The 15392-nt window shown below is 33.4% G+C and overlaps 2 protein-coding genes across 3 annotated transcripts in view; one reads left to right on the top strand and one right to left on the bottom strand.

The window, feature by feature from the left end:
• LOC108908035 (scavenger receptor class B member 1) overlaps window positions 1–11424 on the bottom strand; it is a 122752-nt gene extending 111328 nt beyond the window's left edge. Inside the window, exon 1 of the mRNA XM_018711942.2 lies at window positions 11283–11424. The gene's annotated coding sequence lies outside the window, so the exon portion shown is untranslated. The remainder of the gene's footprint in view (window positions 1–11282) is intronic.
• Window positions 11425–12243: 819 nt separating this feature from the next.
• LOC108908009 (spermine synthase) lies at window positions 12244–15232 on the top strand. 2 transcript variants are annotated; one of them, XM_018711899.1, is made up of 7 exons: window positions 12244–12614; window positions 13303–13414; window positions 13720–13842; window positions 13897–13983; window positions 14034–14191; window positions 14246–14437; window positions 14486–15232. In XM_018711899.1, the coding sequence occupies exons 1-7, from the start codon at window positions 12333–12335 to the stop codon at window positions 14645–14647; spliced, it is 1116 nt and encodes a 371-aa protein (XP_018567415.1). In that variant the 5' UTR covers window positions 12244–12332; the 3' UTR covers window positions 14648–15232. The 2 variants fall into 2 exon arrangements, with proteins under 2 accessions (XP_018567415.1, XP_018567416.1); XM_018711900.1 differs by lacking the exon at window positions 13303–13414 and adding an exon at window positions 12671–12782.
• The last annotated feature ends 160 nt before the right edge of the window (window positions 15233–15392 follow it).

The following is a 15392-nucleotide window of genomic DNA, read 5'->3' as shown; positions in this document are numbered from 1 at the left end:
CCTGTAGCCTGGGTCGATAGGTTTAAATGCAACAAAAAAATTAATGAAGAAGCTAGAAAAGTCATTTTTGACGAATTTTGGAACCTTGGAGATCATACTCGGCAGTGGGATTTTCTTGTAAGGTGCGTGACACGAGAAAAAGAGCAGGTTAGGTACTGTACATAATAAATATTCCTGAAGGAATTTTTCTCGCAATTATAAGTTTGCCATTGACAACAATGAGAAACAAATTTGCAAAACGATGTTTTTAAATACGCTTGCAATTTCTGAAGAAGAGGAAAACACAACACTAGACTGCATATGAACCCGGATGCTCTAATAAAAAACATTATGGAAAATGGAACACATAAAACTTTTTCCACTTATACCTTTTCATTAAAAAATCAAAAGGAATGTACTTGGAAGAAGGTTTGAGTATTTCACGAATGCACAGAAAGTAGGTATTTAGAATATGCAAAACAACAAAAAATGAAATGCAGTAGCTACATTCAGACAATACAGGGATACTCTTAATTCGAAATTTAATATAGCTTTCTTTAAGCCAAAAAAAGATCAGTGTTCCGTGTGTATTGCCTATAAGAATACAGATCCCGAGAAGAGAACAGAAAAAATCGAAGATGATTATAATAATCATAATTTAAACAAAATCGCGGTTCGAAATCTGAAAGACATTGATAAAGAATTGCAGAAAAATGATAAATCTCTAATAACAGCATGCTTTGATTTTTATTATAAAAGTAAAATCGCAACATACAACTTACAATTTATGATCTAGGCAGCAATTAAGGCTATTGCTATGTATGGCATGAGCAAATATCGAAGAGAGGACCGGATGAAATTGGAAGTTGTTTATGGATCTTTTTAAAAACTGTTAAAGAAAATGGCATACGAAAGGTTATTCTTTATTCCAATAATTGCGGTAGTCAAAACCGTAATCGTTTTGTTTTTGCGATGTTTGCTTATCCACCAATGACTTTAGATTTGGAAATAACACACCGTTTTCTTGAAATTGGCCACACGCAGAATGAAAATGACAGCATGCAAGCTGTGATTGAATATGCAAAAAACGTCATTCTGCTATATACACTCCTGATCAGTGGATTAGTCTAATAAAAATGACCAAAGTTACTTCCCCACAGTACAAAGTAAAAAAAAAATGTCTCAATTGTCTCAAAGAAACAAAACTCGAAAAAAGATATTACTGGAGAGGCTGTAAAAATCAGCAAAATCAGAGAAATCCACTGCGATCCAAAGTCTCCAAAGAAAGTATTTTTTGTGTATAATTTTGGAGAATATCAATTTCCAAGACTGTATCAAGGTTTGCTGCCAATTGATGGTAAAAAATTAAGCGGTCTTTTGGGTCTGTGTAAGGCTAATTTCATACCACCGATGTATCATGGATTTTACAACTCCCTTCGGCCTGCTAGTAAGACTGACCACCAGGAAGAAAGCAATATTGACCAAGAAGATGACTCTGACTCTGAATCGTAATAAATTTTCCTTTTATGTCATTATTGATTATTAACAATTATTTTTTTATCTAAAAATAAAAAATGTTTAATTTTTCTGTACCTTATTAGTGTAGCAAGTTGTTTCTCAATAAAAATTTTGTCGACGAAAGCTGTAGTAACTCATTCAAAATCCATTTTTCTCTTAACCTAAACTATTTTATTTACATCATCAATAATTAATTACGACCTAAACAATAATTACTTTGTTAAGGAAGAACGATTTAGCTTTTGTAATAAAAAAAATAACGAACATTATTATTTTCTCAACTATTCAAATGCAATTATCTCAGTATAACCAAATTTGAGGTACGACAGTTTTTCCTTGGGAGAGTCGATATGCACCCTAATAACAGACAAAACGAAATAGGCCCCGATTTCGATATTTCCCGACGGCCCCTGAAAGAGCCAGACCGGGCCTGATATGTACATATTTAGCTTTTAATAAATAAAAGCAAACTAACAAGACTAGCTTAGAAAAAAAAATACATTATTTTGCAAATTCACTTGGAGATTTTCAGATTCAGTGTCATTCCGAACATATTCAGAAGATTTATCAGCTTCTGCTAAAAGTGGAAATGGTCTAATATTTTTAATAAAATAATTTTTCTACAAAACTGTTAAAAGTGGGCTTTTTAATTGTCATTTTTGATGTTAAAAATGTCATTTTTTGACACGCGTGTTAAAAGTAAATCATCAAAAATGACAATTAAAAAGCCCACTTTTAACAGTTTTGTAGAAAAAATAGTGTATGATATACGTGTTAAAAGTGATTTTATTTTGTTCGTGAAGTTAAAAAACTCGCTACGCTCGTTTTTTAATCATTTTCGCTCACAAAATAAAATCTTACTTTTAACACGTATATCATAAATAGCTATTCTACATATATTTTAAGTATACAATAATATAATATTGTAGCGAAATTCGACCTAGTGTTTATTTATTTGTTTCATGATGTTCCTAGAATATGTTCTATTTCTTTCTATTGTTCTTAGAGATTGTTCTTAGTAAGCCATGGAAAGCTGAGAAACAACGAAAACTATATAAACGGCGCCGGCGGGGGAGGTTTTTGAGGTTAAATTGGCGTTTGTTATTGTGAATTGTCAAAGTTGTCAAAGATTTTTCTATATTTTCCAATTTTTCTGGAAAAAAACTATTATCTTGAAGTTACATTTTTCGGAAATAATGCAACTTATAATTTTAATACAAATCCCAGTCTACTCAGACATAGCAAGTAGCAAGTACATATAAAAAATAAATTTTTTGACATTTCGTCTGCTAATATTTATTTGCAACATTTTCAGATACTATTTTTATTTGATTATGTACTTTGATATATAAAAAAATATACTTTCCAAGTGTCGAGATACAAATACCTAACCATTTTTGAGATATTCACCATTAAAGTTTCCAGTGCAATGAATTTAAATCATTTGGTATCGGAATGTATACTTTTCTAAGGTAGGCTTTGGAAAACAAAATTAATAAAAGATGTTTTCAAACTTACAATTAGTAGCCATAAAAAAAATAAGTGAGAATCGATTCTCTTCAATTATTAAATTCAAATGCTAATATGAAAGAAAAGAAACATGGTTTTCAATTAAAAAAAAAGAACAAGAAGATGCAATCAAATAACAACAAATAAATATTCAACAATTAATAAAAAAGTGATCCATTTTCTGTAACGACTGTTAGAAGAGATGCAAAGTGCGGCAAGCGGCGCCCTCTAATACATAATAGCAAAATTATGTTCGAAGCCCAAAATTTGTGGAATATCTATAACTCTTTTTCGGTATGATGACCTGTGAAGTATCAACTTTTGGATTAAGATAAATTTGGTTAAATCGTAATATTTTACTGTGTAGAATCCGCTGTTGTTCCCTGTACTATTACATTTGGGACACCCTGTCTTCCCAAGATGAACCCTCTTGTGCAAAAAGTACTGTCGGAAATGCTTCTCTTTGAAAACTATCACGCAATGTATTATTTGAATCGTTAAAAAACATTTTAAATTTAAAATGTATCGTAAATATCAGTAAAACATTACAATTAGAGATCGGAAATGTTAGGGCGGCTGCAATGTGGTAAAGGTTGGCTGTGGGCGGGGTTCTCTTTTATGTAATTTTATTCAAATAAAAAGTGACACAACACTTGCCTTCTTATAACTGCATTCTTTACATTGCGAAGCATCATCTAATTCACATTTTAGTAATTCCACTATTCGCATCATTGTAGAATAAACAGGATTATTATAAAACACAAGCTATAGTTTTGCTTCGAATATTTTCACATTTCTACATGTGTGCCTCTTATCTGAAGCTTCGCATCGATCAATTTATTCGAACGGCACCCTAATGCCTGCCCTGTCCACATAAAAATAAAAAATGAAAGCAAAATTTCTACGCCAATGATTTTTTGCGACTTCATAATTTTGTTGTTTAAAATTATTTTTCTAACAAAAAAAATATACAGGGTGTTCGCGTTTTTTGTAGCAGGACTTTCACAACTTGTACTAAAAGTCCTTTAAAAAAAAAGTTCATGTAAACATATATGTATAGATGCGTCGTTTTCGATTTACAGTGTTCAAGTTTAAAATGAGAATTGATTTTTTATTCGTAAAACGAAAACCCCTTTTTAGACTTTGTTGAAACTTGGCAACATTGTTTGTAATAATAATACTCATTTTCTCACATAATTTAATTTGTCCTATTTTCTCCAGTGGCGTCACAACAAGATACCAGCTTGATAAAAATAGAAAAAAATATGGTACGCCACTGCTTTTTGGTAAGTTTTAAATTTTTCTCAGATTTATTTATCAAAAATACAACTTTTTTGTTATTTACTTTTTTTCCTATCTCGCTTTGTTTAGACAGAAATAAAACTTTTTATTTCACACAGTTTATTGTAAGATAATAAAACAAATAAACAACACGGTATGGAAAACAACTTATTGTATAAATAGACCTCAAAGGAGCTGTTCGAAATGCCCGCCAATTCGTTCTACACGCAAATTATAGCGACGTATCAAAGACCGCCTAACGTCTCTCAAATGATGTGGAGTTATTCTGAGAGCAGCGTTCCGGATTCGTCGTACAAGTTCCTCTTGCGAGTTAACAGGCGTAGAGTAAACTGCATCCTTAATAAATCCCCAAACAAAAAATCCAGTGGTGTTAGATCAGGCGATCGCGGAGGCCACACAACTGGACCTCCACGATCCACCCATCTCTGTGGATACTCGGCCAGTTTCGTACCATCAAAGAGTACTGGGAAGGGCATCCATCTATTTGAAAAAACGAGTCAATTCTTTGTTGAAAAGGAACATCGTCTAGCATGTTGTCATGCTGGGTAGTTAAAAATTCAAGAAATAATTGACCTATCTATCTATTGGGCAGGATGTAAGGTCCCAACAAAAAATCCTTGGCAACTCAAAAACAGACATATTCACGGCACACTTTGTAACAAGTAAATAAATAAATTAAGCAAATCTCGAACCTATTCATGAAAATGTTTTATTTCTGACTAAACAAAGCGAGATAGGAAAAAAATTAAATAACAAAAAAAGTTGTATTTTTGATAGCTAAATCTGAGAAAATTTTCAAACTTACCAAAAAGCAGTGGCGTACCATATTTTTTTCTATTTTTATCAAGCTGGTATCTTGTTGTGACGCCACTGGAGAAAATAGGACAAATTAAATTATGTGAGAAAATGAGTATTATTATTACAAACAATGTTGCCAAGTTTCAACAAAGTCTAAAAAGGGGTTTTCGTTTTACGAATAAAAAATCAATTCTCATTTTAAACTTGAACACTGTAAATCGAAAACGACGCATCTATACATATATATTTACATGAACTTTTAAGGACTTTTAGTACAAGTTGTGAAAGTCCTGCTACAAAAAACGCGGACACCCTGTATAATGACAATTGAACAACCTAACAAAAGGCGGTCTGTGGGCAGGACAATGTTCTGAAATTTCCGAAATTTTCCATTTATTAAAAAGCGTGTTAGTTTTATCATTTAGTTCGTGTTTCACCTATGAAAAATTTCATGTTCATTATGTCGAATTTTATCTTTAATTAAAGAAATTATTAGCCCATGTTTTATCGGTCTGCATAAAACTTCTTTAAAGTATTTAAAAAAAAAATGTGATTTCATGCAGATTTTAATTTTTTTCCTATTTTGTCCACATGAATTCGAATAATTTAAACTTCTTCTAATCAACCCTGATTCACCCTGTATAAACACCGGATAAACCCTGTATAACCAATAAAGCTTAAAGTTTTTATTACGGCATCTATTGTTCCAAATTAAAACTCATAAAAAGTGCATTCTTATCCGCAAATTCCCTTCGATAACGACAATCATAACACCTCTGTTGATAATTTGATTTAACTGCATGCTTGCAGTTTCTGGCCGGTAGCCGTTAATAGAAACAATTTCAAGGTGACTACAAACGAGTGTAGGTACTTTTACAGAGCGCGAGGTTGCATAACCGATTTTTGCCATTGAAAAAACCGCCATGCCAATATTAAACGTACCTAAAAAAATGCTCGACAAACCGAGACCCCTCTTATGGATCGTAAGATATTACGTGACGCGCTTGTCTGTAAAAGTTTTTGATTTATCGTGTTGCAAAAGGCAACAATGCAATGACGGACGTGACAGCTCGGTCGGACGCACTCTTGATTTTTATTTTTTCGTTTGTTTTGCGGCTTTTTCTGAGCAGAAATCAAGATAGCGGACTTTCAGCATAAACTCGTTAGTTTATTTAGAAAAGAAAACGGCGATGTATTTATTCACCGGCCCAAAACACCCTGTACGCGTTTGTTGCCACAGGTAAATTGATTAGACGTAGACGTCCAAACCGCAACCACTGCGACACAGCTAGATGTGCCCGAGAAAAAATTGAATTGCACTGCACACTGTGCGAGACAACAAACTCTAGCAGACTGGCGATTTTCAATTTTTTTTCTCCTCTTCACTTCGAAATACGAAAATGTTAATTATTGAAGCGAATGGAGCGGATCCACTTTTTTAGATGCTACCACGGTCCGAGCACATACATTTTGTGTCTGGTTTTTAGAAGGCAGCTTTCACCGAGAGGTTCGACTTTAAATTGTAAATTGAAAATTACAAATTACTTTTACTGGATCTCCAGCCCGTACCGTTTCCGGTTATTGGGCATGGAATATGTAATTTTATGGAATTCGCGCAAAAATAAAAGAGAAACACTTCGGTAACTAGATTATACAGGGTGTATTCTCCCACGTACAATGTATTTCCTTGTCATGACGACACGACGCAAAACAGCTGGTTCGTTCGTCGGTTGTCTCACCTATGACACACTGATGAGGACTAATAAGTCCGAAACCGGTCTGTGCCTGGTGGGTTAAACTGACGAACGAGATTAGCTGTTGCACTAGGTGTTACGAGTATAATTCAATGCCGGTAGGGGCATTTAGCCCCCGGAGTAGTTGTTTCTCGCAACACTGGAAATTAAAACATTGTCTTCGCCCTCTGTGGGTGGCAGTCGTGCAACAAGTACCTGCAATATAGCAGGTCGCTTCCTACTGTGGCCATTTGAATTTGAACAGTTGGGAGTCAGCACGACAGATGGAGCCATTTGCGCTCCCGCGTACGATCATATTTTCCAAAAAACAATATAATGCTTTGAAATTTGGTACGGCTAAGTATTTAAATATACTAAATATGTTAATTTTATTACTTTTTGACCATCTAGCGTTTTCGAGGTTAGGTCTCTTACGATTCTATTTGTATTTGAAAAAATGATAACAAAAAAGTTTTACTGATATTTGCTTTTAGTCTGCAAAAAATATGTAGGTAGCAACAATTATACTTCTTTTAATTTAGTAAATAACATGCTAAAGATAACTTGTAAACGAAAGCTTATACAGGGTGTCCCACCACGAACTCTACCTATCGATGGATATCTGGCAAACCGCTCGAAGGATTTTTTTGAAATTGTGATGGTGTGATACGGACCGTGGGGCCTACTAAGCTAAAATATTTTCAAAGTCATCGTACTTTCGGTTATACCGGAAGTCGATACTAACTTTCTTATTTTAAATGGAATCCCCTGTATATTATTTAATTTTTGGAAAGAGCATCCATTTTTAAGTTGAAAATATATAGCACACTCAACTCAACTTAGGATTGACAGTTTCCGAGATAGGTATTTTGATTTTTAAACAAAAATTGACAGATGCAGACTGTCAGCAAAATTTAGTTTTCCCGGAAACATACGTTTATTTTTTTGTGCAAATTGGACATTTTGTAGAGGAAGACCTAATTTATCGAATGTGACAAGAAAATTTTCCAGTTTTTATACAGGGCGGTCAAAAAAAATTATCGAATATGAAGTTCAGAAAATGTGGAAAACTCGAAATTTTTAAATGGAAACCCCTAATTTTTTTAACGTATTCGCATTATGCATTAAAATTAAGTACAACTTTGTTACAGTTTCCCTATACCTAAACCCTTTGGCTTCCATTTTATTTACGAATAAACATTTCCATTCTTAAAATGATGTTTCCATTTGTTTCGCACATCTTAGGTTGGCCGTTGGCAGGTAAGTAACAATTAACATGACATGAACTGTCACAGGTTTTTAATTGTCAAATTTATTTAGTTCTTTGTGAGTGAGAGTAATGCATATTACTGCTACCTATGCAGTTTGGGTTCTGTTTAATCTGCCCGTAACCGAATAAAGGCAATTCAACGTATTTTTCTTATTAACATAAAAAATATATAAAACACTCCGGAGAAGTGAGACAACCCCCAAATTCAAAACCAAAGCCTGTGCGGAAGGGGGTTACACTTGAAAAAACGCAGACAAACGCCCATTATCCAACGACATTGCCAGTGCCGACGCCAGGGATCAAACCAGGACCAGAATAGGAAGTCCGGAGAAATACTTGCCACCGCATGCTCGGCCGACTACGCTACCGTTCGTGGTGATGATATTTTACATAATTTGTTTATGTGTAATGTAAAATTTTGTTGCCTACGTATTGTTTCTTGTGTGTTTTTTTAAAGATAGTAAAAGTATAAATTAGATTGTAAAAATAGACTACCAGCACTTCCAATGTTATCTATTGAAAAATAAATGGTGCTAGTTGTACCAAACTTTAATGAAAATGTATTCAATTACTTCTGTGTTCATCGTGATTATTATTTATTTAAATAGGTTTCCTGTACAAACAAAAAATTCTTATTACGGCCCTGATCAGCGTTTCTCTATACAAGGTCACCAAAAACAGATGAATGAGATTAAAGTGCCGACAGCGAAATGAAAATATTGGTGGCTAAAGGTGGCCTATTTGGCTGAAAATAAATCATTTTAGAATAAGTTCCTTGTTTCTTTATTAGTATTAGTTAAAATGGAATTTAAAAAAATGTGTAACTCTCGATAACTTTTTAAGGAAGCAATACCATGCTCATGATCTTGATTTAAATTCGTTTGTTTTATCCTTGGAAGGTGTTCTTGAAGAATGGCCTATTCGTTTCCGAATACAATGCATATTAAGGAACAGAAGCTAGTTGACTTTGGAATTGTCAATTGTGTTTTTCTCAGGAAAACAATGCGTTTTCAACAAAGGTATCATTTTGACGTAGAATGAAATTTTACATTATAATATGCTGTACCATATACATTAGATAATAAGTATATGTGCTGTACACACCGTAAAAAAACTAATCTCAAAATAGTTATGTCTTAGAGTCAATGGGTAAGATCGCAACTAGTGACCTCTAGCAGACGGTCAAAAACTAACCACACTAACACAAACTCCCTTAAAACCTTACCTGTCTCAATTTCAAAACATTATTCTATTTTATGGAAAAGATTGGCTAAAAGAGTATTTTAAAAAGTTTGCTTTGATCCACTGTATCTCAAAAACTAAAGATCCATGGTCCATTGGAAAAAATATTCTTATTTTTTGGTATTCTATCAAGCAGACGCTTCTCTTTCAAGACACAGACTTGCAATAAAAAAATAATTTTATTAGTAAATGTTGCTTTTTTGTTTGTATATTAAGTTAATTTTCAACGTCTTTTACCCTAAGAATACAACGTTTATAAACTATTGGTAAAAAAAAATAGAGACAAAACGGAGGTCAATGTGTTCATTGAACCCTTAATTTTTTCCTGCGTACGCCTATGATTCAAGGATATCGTTTTTTAGATCAGAGAATGTTTCGTTTTACTTTTTCGCTATTGCAAAATTCATCATAAAATCTAATGTCTAAATTGGCATTGAAATACTTATAAACTGACTTAAAATCTAAATATTAAGTTATTCCAAGTTCGCACATTAGAAAGTAAATTAGAGGGACACTTAACTACAACTTCGTCAAAATTAAAGTTGTTTTAAGGATGCACAACTAATTAACTATAAAAAAAATGTGTCAGCATAAGACAACAATTTGTGCAAAATTACAAATCAATATCTTAAAAACAACATTCTTTTTAATTAAATTTCGACATCACGTCTCTAAAAATGGATCATTATTTCACTCGGGTCGACCTACACTTTTGTAACGCCCTGTCTATACCACCATTATAAATTCCTTTTTAGACTTTTTTCTAGTTTTATCCGAAAATTATCATCCGTGTTTTCACATTTAACACCCCCTTTTCTTTTGTTTGTTTTTCCCCGACGTTGCAGCTTGCCTAAGTAGGCCATGGAAAACATTAGGCAATTGTTGACTGTTTTAGAATACTAACTACTAAAATGTCATTGTTAGAATTGACTCACAAAATGTAAGACCAAAACAATTGTTGTCAAGGGAATCTGAATTTGTTTAACGTTTGTCCGTTGCTCGCTATACAGGGCGTCTTCTAATGACATGTCGTAACTTCAGATGGCTGTTGCTTGGATCACTTTAGACCAAAATGCCTTACCAGTGGCGGAGACACTGAAAGGCACTAGAGAACCTTAGAACTTCGACGCCACTGAGTATTTTGGAAATTAGATGACGGTATTTAAGTACTTTTGTTATTTCGATGCGTTTCATTTTGTTCGAAAACGATTCATTGCTGTGTTTTAAATCAAGAATAAGCTTACGACACAATTTATTTAAAATTAATTTGTCAAAAAACAATAGGTTTTATTATTTGAAGAACACCGAGAAGGCTTTCTGTTCGAATTATTATTATTTTTTTTTAATATTTAATTGTTACACTATATTTAAAATTGAATTTTAAATAAAAAATTACCATATACTTTTTTGTGAAACGGATAGTTTTAGTTATACGTTTAAAATTATTATTGTCATTTAGAAAATAATAATTCGAAAATGATCATATTTCCAGATAAAGTTAAGTTCAGAAATATTTGAAATAAGATTTTTATTTTAATTTCAGAACTCTGTATCTCAAAAACCAATGGCCTTAGACACTAAACTAAAAATAATACAAATACGGATTTATTCTTCTAATGTAGTAAATTCTTATTATATTTTTTTATCAAATTTGAAAAATAACGTCCAATATATCGAATTTTCTTATTTTTAAGTCCCCACCGTCCAGAAAACATCAAATTAAAACTTTTTTTCTAGAAAATAGTTAATCTATGAAAAAAATATAAAACAGACTGTATGTCAGCAACATTTGTAATTAAAAAATCACGTTGCCATTTTTTCTGTTTATTAGGGGGCGCGCTGAATATAAAAAGTTCCGAAAATATCGGCTATTTTGTTTTTTAAAAAACTGGGGGCCGTTCGCAAAATAAAAATACATGTACCACACTTACATCCAACACACAGCAGGTCTCGTGGCCACACCGAAAATCGAAAACAAGCGAATACGGCTCAACTGAAATCAGTGACAACGCGATCGAGACAAAATTCGCGCACAGACTGACTAGATTTCAAAAGCTGGAGCGCGCGAACGCCTCGATTTTGTTTTGATACAATCGGATGGCTAAAAACTAGCGCTGAAAATTGCAATCATACGTGGCGTTTACAGCTTTGCCGCTTTTATTAATTTAAAGGCGGTGCCGTGAATTAAAATAGAGCAAATACCGAGAGTGACTAGGTAATTGTAATTAGGTACGGATAAGACTTCCTAGGTCAGGGCCGGAGCTAGCCAGAGCACTTGATCCTTTTGGATTTTATGATTATGTCATCAACATAAGACTGCTTTGCAGGGCCGTAACAAGGAGAAAACTTCATAAAAAATTTCTTATTTCTTTAGAGGTTACAGTAATATACAACATGCTTCAAAACTTGACCTTACAATAAAAATTGGATGATTAATTTGATCTGGTTTTAAAAACTAGTCCGCTCTTCACCTACTTAAAAATGCGACCATGAAAAACTTATCTTCTTTGCAAATCTCAGCTAAAACGCGGTCTCTGTCTTTTTTGCTCAACTATATGTTTATAATATTTTTTTAAAACAGCGATTATGTCACTTTTCGTAGTGATAGTTTTCAACATTAAAAAGACGTATAAAGTGTGTCATTGCCAACTAGATTTGGTAGTTCAAATAGAGTTACGAAATATTTATTTGCGTTTGCACGAACTACAAAAGAGTTTATTGAATAATTTTTCTATTGCAATTTTCGATTTGTTTCTGATAGATTTCTTTACAAGCAAAATGATCTACGAGGAGTAGTTCTAGTTGCGACAAGATGACGACAGTGTCGCTTCCAAAACATATGTTTTATGGGTTGCCTAACTTAGGAACTAGGAAGTCAATTAATGACAGCTGCAAAAGTAGGGTTATGTTCGGTATTTCCAAATTGAAATCGATATATTCAAAACCGCAGATCTTGTGACTTTAATTACATATCGTCAGAGATGGCTGTTAATACAATCCTCTTAGATTTTTCGGTGGATCCAAGCGTCGTAAAAAACGAATCTCGTCTCTCAGTGGTAGCAACGAACGTCGAGAATATTTTGCGCGAATATTTGACCAGTTTGAAGCATATCAACAGTTTTAATTACGATGGGGGCCTGATAAAGGTATACACGTGCGACCCCGGCGCCACGGTCAATTTGAGAGTGTACAGCAACGGATTGATAACTATAAATGTTGATTATTTCAAAGGTGACAAACAAGAACCGATTCTGACTTACGATGTAAGTATACTACACTTTTCTATAACTTCACTGTGTCCTTATAACGTTTCTTGCAGCTGAGCAGAGTATTAGAACAAAAATTGAAAGTGTCGTTAGATTCATTTCGTTCGAAAATGCTTCCTCCCATCAAAAGGGGGGCTATTGTTGACGTTTACTTGTCCAGTTCAGGTTCGGAGCTGTTTGTAGTTTGGTGGTTTATATTTTGAATGAATTTACTTTCGCTATGTGTCTAAAGCTATCGGAATGGGTTTTCAGCCTAATTATTTGAGAAAGTTGTAAAACGAGGGTTTGTTACAAGATTATTTTAGCATAAAATATTACTCGTTCTACAACATTCCTACTCCATTTCATTTCATTCACGTGACACATGATTTATAAATACACTGTTTAAGTCTATTAATAATAATAATACTTTGATCCTGTAGGTATTACCAAAACCACTAGAAGTCCTTGATACATGTTAGGAATATATAAAGATGGTTAAATTTTACCCAGAATTTCCTATTATTTGAATATTTCAATTAATATTTATCAGGTTAATAAAGAAAAAGGCACCAAATACACCGCAAATGAAATCGACACAAACTCTGCAGACAAATTTATTTCTGTTTTATTTTTTACTATGTTTATCAATATTTTTGCACCCCACGTAAGCATACAGTTGTAGTAGCATGCTAAAATGTTATAGAGGTCTAGACAACTCGAAAAGGACGTTTTGGAACGGGTTATCGACGTCTCCAAGGCGATGGCGTTGCCGCCTATAAAAAGGGGCACTTACATGACATACTTTGTCAGCTCAGGTTTGTTGTTTTAGTTTTTGCTTCCATCAGATTTAATGTTTAATATATTACCACCAATTTTCTAAAACCTTATCAATCATATCATGAGCCAAATGTTATCACAGTTTATAGTATTACATAATTTTGATTATGTTAACTCTGATGCTGATTTTTTTTTGAGAGCATGTAAAATTTAGAATTTTACTCTAGTAGTTAATTGTCTGTGTCTAAAGTTTGTCAAAGCTGTGAGTATTAAAACGTTTTTAATGTTATTTGTTTTGATGTCATTCAACGAATACATTGATTTCATATGTTAATAATTTTAGATGAGCGACTTTTGGAATACGATATCGATGAAATCGTCTTTGAACAGATTACGCCTTACCAAAAAGTCCAAATTGTGCACTCGAAGAGTTTGGGGAATATTCTAGTCTTGGACGATCTACAAAGTAAATATGTGTATGATGCAATTTACGGACTTGTTGAATTTAATTCTTTTTTAGATATCGCCGAATCAGATCTTATATATACAGAAACATTGATGGCAAGGGGCAAAGAAAACTACAAAGATAAAGAAATTGTGATATTGGGTATGTAATTTAAGCTCAATTATGTGTATGTTTAATTGCCTTTTTTTTAGGAGGTGGTGATGGCGCTCTCTTGTATGAATTGTTGAAAGAGAATCCCAAAGAAGTCATTATGTTAGAAATCGATGATGTGGTTATGAAAGCTTGCGCGAAGCACATGCGTTCTGTGTGCGGAGACGTTCTTGATAACTATTCAGGTCCTAGCTACAAAGTTAGTAAAACCATCTCGTTTTGGCATTCTTTTAAATAATCGCTCTGTTTTTAGATCATCGTTGGTGACTGTATGAAATCTCTTGAGCAGTACATAAAAGAAGATAGAAAATTCGACTACATTTTTGGTGACCTAACAGATATTCCCATCTCGGAAAGTCTCACAGGACAATTGTGGACTTTCGTGAACAAAATCCTTCAGATGTCCTTCAAGGTCCTCAAGTCTGACGGCAAATTCATGACACATGTAAGTATATTTTTATTACCTAAAAAATTTTTGAATTTTTCGTTTTAGCTGAACGGATCTTCCTCTCCCGACGCCATCGAGAAATACAAGTCCCAGCTGGATAAGATGCAGCCACCAGTGAAGTTTACGACTTCCAAGGCTTTCGTGCCCTCCTTCATGGAGGACTGGGTATTTTGCCAGGTGTCGTTCGACCAAAACAAAAAAGAATAGCGTATCGCTACGACTAGCATCAGTCTTTTTGGTTTATCAGTACATAATCAACACGTAGACGACTTTAGGTAGTACCTAATGAAGTTACACCAAGCTGAGCAGTACGGATTTAGCCGCGTTTGGATAATGACAATTTTTATTATGCGTTAGATAATCAAAGGCGGTCTGTTTAATTCGTGGACATATCTCGTTTGCAGTATTATTTGTCGTTAATATTTTTTTGCCGCAGAATCACCTCGGATATCCATAAATTGGATCGAGGAAGGGGTGGTTTACTATTATCTTGTATAATAATTCAGTGTCAATACATGCAATCTCAAATGCAATACAGTAATGCTGATGATTGGCATAGCTTCGATTCTTATGTTCTTTTTAGCTAGTTATATTCTATCGAACGAATCTCAAGTTATATATTTTTATATGAAGAGAAAGACTGGTGTTAGTCATGATATGTTTATATAAAAAAAATTCCAAGTCTCGTGAATAGTTTCAGATAAGGAAAGATGTTATTATCAGTTCCAAGTTTAATGTAATTTTTTTGTCATATCAAACACTGGGATGAAATAGCATTTCAAATAAATGTTTAAAAAAGTTTTATGAGTTTCTTTTGTTCACCTAAACCTTTAAAAATATATATACATAAAGTATTTGTACAGCAAAGCATCTTTTATTAGTCTTTTTTTTTAATATTCCGTTCATAAAAATTTCAGTACTTGCGCTTTCCGTTAGGAGAGCCACATTCATA

Source organism: Anoplophora glabripennis, unplaced genomic scaffold (genome assembly GCF_000390285.2).
Source record: "Anoplophora glabripennis isolate ALB-LARVAE unplaced genomic scaffold, Agla_2.0 scaffold225, whole genome shotgun sequence".
NCBI classification, from domain to species: Eukaryota; Metazoa; Arthropoda; class Insecta; order Coleoptera; family Cerambycidae; genus Anoplophora; species Anoplophora glabripennis.
Note: the sequence above shows the minus strand (reverse complement) of the source record. Positions and strands in the feature narration are given on the sequence as shown.

Coding starts and splice junctions, on each gene's coding strand:
- LOC108908009 (XM_018711899.1), top strand. CDS start 12,333: ATGGCTGTTAATACAATCCTCTTAGATTTTTCGGTGGATCCAAGCGTC. Junction 13,984..14,033: donor TAAAGAAATTGTGATATTGG/GTATGTAATTTA, acceptor CCTTTTTTTTAG/GAGGTGGTGATGGCGCTCTC. Junction 14,192..14,245: donor ATTCAGGTCCTAGCTACAAA/GTTAGTAAAACC, acceptor CTCTGTTTTTAG/ATCATCGTTGGTGACTGTAT.